Here is a 5,721-nt window from a genome sequence, read left to right as displayed (position 1 = left end):
TTGGCAGGACAGAGCAGGGAGGGTGAATGACCTGCCTGTTGTTTGATCTCTTACCATTGAGTTGTGGTGTGCTTCTCATCTCATCCCAGGCGGTTCTCGACAGACAAGCCTGCAGCTGTCTATCAGTTATGTTATCGGCCATTTTATAATTATTTCCCTTACCTTGTGTCCCATCTGTCGATCTATCCCTACTCAGGCATCTAGCTTTAGCCCCCGCGCCCTTCCACACTTGCCTCTCGTCCCCCTCCCAGTCCCTATCCCCCACACCCCACTCACGGTACATAGAATACTCCCACTCGTACTCCAGTGCGGTCTGTACTGCCTTGGAGCTATACCCTCAGCCCGGCCTGGTCCTAAGAGACACCTCCATTCCTCTGACCGTGCCCTCAGCCCCGCCTCCTAGCCTAGCCCCGCCTCCCAGAGAGTCACGCGCCTCTGATAGCTCTGTGAGAACAGGAAGCTGTGTACACTGCACCGAGTGTGAAAACAGCAGCTGGCGTCTGTTCCCGATGCGTGGAATAGCACAGTAATAAATCTTATAATGGAAACTTCGGATGAATTTCGGTGTGTGTTTAATCTGTATTACAAACGTTGGCTACAATTGACTTTTCGTACGGTACATCTCATCATCTTCCTTCTACAAGACGAACAGTTCAACAACAAAATAAGTGTATTTGAGCATCAAAACAGGTGTTTATTGCTAAACACCTTGCAGCGCTTCCCTTCAGGAATCTCCGGTCAGTTTGGATCGTTACGGCGCGCAGCAGCGCTGGAAGAAGTTGGGGCACGGAGCGTTGATGTAAACGGTTCCTCCGAAACAGTCTTCCCTACAGATGCCTCCGAAAGTCCCACAAGCCAGTGAGTGCACTGCAAGCTCTGAAAGACACAGCAAAAGACTGGCTAAAAAGAAACAAGTAAATCGGCTTACTTAGTTAACGCAGGTGAACGTTTATTTGGGATTTCTACTTAGTGTGGGTAATGTGACGATAGTTGTTTTTAACGATAGCAGTTTTTAAGTAATACATTGTATTCATATGTAGGTATAGTAGGTATGTAGTGCTAAAAGTGTTAAAACGAAATAAACGAGCATAAGAAAAATAATAATAATGCCAAAATGGCGTAGGGCTTGCCGGAGGGCAGCTCAGCAATAGCAAAACTCTTCTTTATTCCTCTTCTAACGTCTTCTTACTGATAAACTAAATGCATGAAAATGATATTCTAAATAAAAAAGCAACTCATGCATCAGCATGTCTGGACACCGCAAAAAAAACAATACCTATATAGTTATGCTATGCGTTTCATCATTCATGTTTATCGTACTAAATCTGACAAAGCGACTTTAATTCCCAGTTACACAGCAAAGCAAACCAATAATCTTAACAAAATCAAAATTATGAAATGAGATACACATGACGAAAAAAGCCTCCATAGTGCACTTACCCTTATAGCAGCATTTCTTGCCGTTCTCACAGACATTGGGGTACGGCTCGCGCCCCGGTGGGCAGGTGCTCGTACACCATCCGCCGCTCAGTATACACTCCAGGTCCGACGTAGGTGGCGCTGCGTGCAGAAAAATAAGGCTGTAGATGTCGCGAACGAAGACAAGGCAGTGGAGATGGTGCATGAAGATTACGCGATCCTAGCGACCCTGCCGGCCCAGGATTCGATATTCCGATCCTTCATTGTATTAGGTTAGACCCTTTCGATGTATGAGACCCATTACAACACCTATCTGATCAGAGCATTGCGGATAATGGAAATAAGGAAGAGAAATTAGCCTGGGTGGCCAGTCACCCTGGTGCGCCCGCGGGGCTGAGCCCGTCTCGATTGAGAGGCCACCCAGCCCCACAAACGGCCACCCCGGCGCACGTGAGCATTCCCTCCCCCCCCCCCCCCGAGGAGCTGCTAGCGTCGGCTATATGTGGCCATCCAGCCCTGATCAGGGATCTTGAGGCGTGGAACTGGAGAGGGTTTGAGCGTTCCCAGGAGCGTAGCAGATTCTAAGCCTACATTTCTACGAAGGGTCATAAATACAGAATAGCATCGAGCTAAGCGTGTGTCGCACATACATGAATTTGCTATTCGAAATACTTTGAAGCCTGAACCTCTTGTAAATGATCACATTCAGTCAGAGACGGCTATGCTCCATGGCCCAGGCACACTAGCCAAAACAGTACCTAACCACCCGGAATGCATTGGTATACGTACGTGTTGCTAGTGCGCCTGCAACAAGAGCCAACAGGACGACAGCTGAGGTCACCATCGCTGCTGGTTGAGCGTTCGGTCGCCGCGACTGTCCCCCGACCACTGACGAACTGGTGGAGGGCTCTGGCCCAAATATCACCGCGACTGACCGCGACCACCTCAGACCCACCGCGAAATGCCAGAGGCGACCGCAGGGAAAACCGACGGGCTGGGTGAGCGGGGCTGTGCAAAACGTGGAAGATGGTGAAGATGAGTAGACATTCCATCAACCTTTCACTTAACTCGATGATTGCTAATTAATTTGGACAATAGAGTTGGGCAAGACCGAGAGAAGCGACTGATCGATGAAAAGAGCATTTTCCCTTCCTGCGACTGCCCTTGCCAAACGCCGATCACAGAGGTCATTGCACGAACAGCAATTTACGTCAATGCCACCAGAATGCAATGCGAAACCAGGCTGAATCACCATATATCCACGTGCATGTGCACAATAGAATCCGGGAACGGTGAACTTTCGATGTCAGGGCCGGCAACACTCGGTTGTCAACATCCCTGTCAGATCTGCCCTTTGACTTGTTGGCAACGATTATCTGATGACTTTGTTATTGCATTAATATGCTGCATTCGCAAGCAAATAATGTATATTCCACATATTGATATCACTGTTTAATTTAGTTAGTTATCGTTAGGTCGGAGTATCTTTTTCCACAAGTCGTTGATGTCAAATCTATAAAGCGTCGAAGCTTCGAATTTTTTAGAGACCATCATGAAGAGCATGATCGTCACAGACGCGGAAAACTCCCACATACATTCGCAGTTGACTGGTTGCATAAGTAGAACACGAAGTAAAAACTTCGTGTTCTGATCTCGTTGAGCAGCAAGCTCAACGAAGTCAGCGGAGCATTTAAATTTTCCAAAAAGGAATGTCAATTAAGCAACCTCAATCGCACTTTAATGGAGCTATTGCAGCTGCATCTCAAGACCCAAACCACCCCTGCTAAAATAACATGTCTCTCATTTAACATAGTTTATTTCATCCGTGTCCATAATAGGGCTTTCGACAATAAAATTCAACAAATAACTGCTACGGAGGATTGTGGGTGTAGAATGTTGAAATGTGGCGCGCGGCTCCACCACGGCGCTGTCCGCGATCTTCCCGCGGGACCGCCGTGTCCGGGCACCTACCGGACACGGTCAGCAGAGCGGGACAGGAGAGCGGCCCCCTGCGAGCGGCGGACGCCGACGGCCGATGCGGCCGCCCCGCCCGCCCGCCGTCGGCCGGAACAGCGAGACAGTGTCGCGCGCCGGCACGACACCGCGCCCCGCCCCGCAGGAGCGGCGCAGGGCCCGGCTGGAAGGAGGAAACAGGTGCACCGGAAACGAGCCACTTCCGGTCGGTGGTGGCCACTTCCGGCCAGCGCCGACCGGAAGCGGCCCGCATCCAGAGCCGGAATACAACTTTAGAGACTAGGCACAAAAAGCGAGACGGCGGCACCGAGGCACTAGTGCTATAGGTACGTAACGTTACAAATGCCCGATGAGTCTTTGGCACGACTGAGCGTGGAACAGTGCCCGGCGAGCCAGTCCTCGAGTGACGGTCCGCCGGTGGATAGCCTCGGTGCCAGGTGAGCCGGCCACAGAGGGAGTGCGCCAGCCAGCCAGGTCAGTTCGCGCCGGCCGGTCAACAGCCAGGGTGCCGGGGTCGCCCCGATCGTACGGGGGCCAGTTCCGGCGATACGCTACACGGACAGCCCCGGCTATGGACTACGAGTCGGAAACGGCCTGATACTGGGGCTGATAGAATCCTCACCTACGAACAGTTTTGATATAAAATCACGTACTGAGTAACAAGCAGTAACATGACTGTACACAGGAGTAAAATACTGCAGTGACAAATGCAAGCATACGCACAAAGAGAACATGAGAAAACTACAGTGAAGTACAGTCTAGATTTCGACACGGTGCCGTACTATAAATATTTATACACCATTTTACATTTCTTACAAAAACCGGCAAAATTAACAGCGCGTCCACGGCGCGGGCGGCGCGAGCGCGTATGAAAGATAGCCGCCCCGTCCGCGGCCGGTCGGTCCGAGCTCGCCGGCAGCGTCATCAACTGGACGCGTCCTCGTCCACCTCGTGTATCTGAACCTGCGGCGGCGGCAGCTCACTGATCCGGCTCATCGAGCCGCCGGCGCTACCGTCGCCGCCGCCGCCGCCGCGCCGACGGCCGCTGTCTCGCCGCTCCAGCACGTCGAACCCGACAATACCCAGGCCGGGCAGACCGGCGCCCAGCACGCCTATTCGACTGAACGACTCGCCCAGGTGGTAGGACGAGCGGCGCGACGAGTCAGCCGAGTCGCCGCTGGCGCGCGAGCCCGGCCGAGACGTGCTCGAGGCGACACTGCCGGTGCGCGAGCGTCGGCCGCCGGCCATCAGTGCCGGCACATGCAGGTACGAGGCGACCCGCTGCAGAAACATGGGCGTGGTCGGCGAGCGTCCCGGACTCGTCTGCGTCTGAGAGTCGTCCAGCGTCAGAGCCAGCCGCTCGCGCTCCCGCTTCCTCCTGGGTGACAGCCGGGGCAGAGTCAGAGTCACGGCGAGTCAGAGTACGGCAGCCGGGACAGAGTCAGAGTCACGGCGAGTCAGAGTACGACAGCCGGGACAGAGTCAGAGTCACGGCGAGTCACAGAACGGCAGCCGGGACAGAGTCAGAGTCACGACGAGTCACAGAGTCAGAGTCAGGGCGAGTCACAGAACGGCAGCCGGGACAGAGTCAGAGTCAGGGCGAGTCAGAGTACGGCAGTCGGGACAGAGTCAGAGTCAGAGCGAGTCACAGAACGGCAGTCGGGGCAGAGTCAGAGTCAGGACAAATCGGAGTCGGCCACAATCAAAAGCAGAGGGAGGGAGGGCCAATCACGTGAGGGCACAAACAAGCAACAGAAACGGACAGGACGCACACAGGTCACAAAAAGGCTACGGACTGGTTAGAGACAATAAATTGGCACTAGCAGAACGCCACCAAGGGCCACAAGAGGCATGGACGTCACAGGCAAACAGCACGCTTTTGGCGTTGCACAAATACACCGTTAAAGACATTCACAAGTTTCTTAAGTAGTGAGACATTCTGACAATCACCGTGTCCTACACGGCTATTGTCACGTCACGTCACATCACAGCGGACCCGACAGGAGGTGCAGCGTCACGGATACGGGCGACGTCACACGTTTGAGGCGCAGTGGGCGTCACGACCATGACAAAGGTCACAGACAGGGTCAGACCGCACGGGTGGACAACGGACAGCGTCGGACGGTGATCGGGTGCGGCCGGCCCACACGGACCGAGCGTGGGCGACCGGACTCAGAGGGGCCACAGCGACACACTGCGACTATACGCTCACTATAGCTGCGCGTATATTCAGCGCACTTCTATGAACTCGCACATAATTATACTGGAGGCATTTCGTTCCACGACTGACAGTAATCGAACCAGATAATAGCATGAACTTCCGTCAGT

General features: G+C 53.4%; 1 protein-coding gene across 4 annotated transcripts in view; it reads right to left on the bottom strand.

The window, feature by feature from the left end:
- Positions 1-652: 652 nt before the first annotated feature.
- Positions 653-5,721, bottom strand: part of LOC122363671 (sodium channel protein 60E-like) — a 54,169-nt gene continuing 49,100 nt past the window's right edge. For 3 of the 4 annotated variants that reach the window (XM_043333189.1, XM_043333190.1, XM_043333192.1), the window contains one exon: positions 3,218-4,771. In XM_043333189.1, the coding sequence (XP_043189124.1) occupies positions 4,318-4,771 (454 nt within the window). In that variant the 3' untranslated portion in view covers positions 3,218-4,317. Of the gene's footprint in view, positions 877-1,440; positions 1,561-3,217; positions 4,772-5,721 lie in introns of those variants that run through there. The other variant, XM_043333191.1, reaches the window with a different exon arrangement.

The sequence above is a fragment of the Amphibalanus amphitrite genome, unplaced genomic scaffold (genome assembly GCF_019059575.1).
Source record: "Amphibalanus amphitrite isolate SeventyFive unplaced genomic scaffold, NRLGWU_Aamphi_draft 000633F_arrow, whole genome shotgun sequence".
NCBI lineage: Eukaryota > Metazoa > Arthropoda > Thecostraca > Balanomorpha > Balanidae > Amphibalanus > Amphibalanus amphitrite.
The sequence above is the reverse complement of the archived record's forward strand: the minus strand, read 5'-3'. Positions and strand labels throughout refer to the sequence as shown.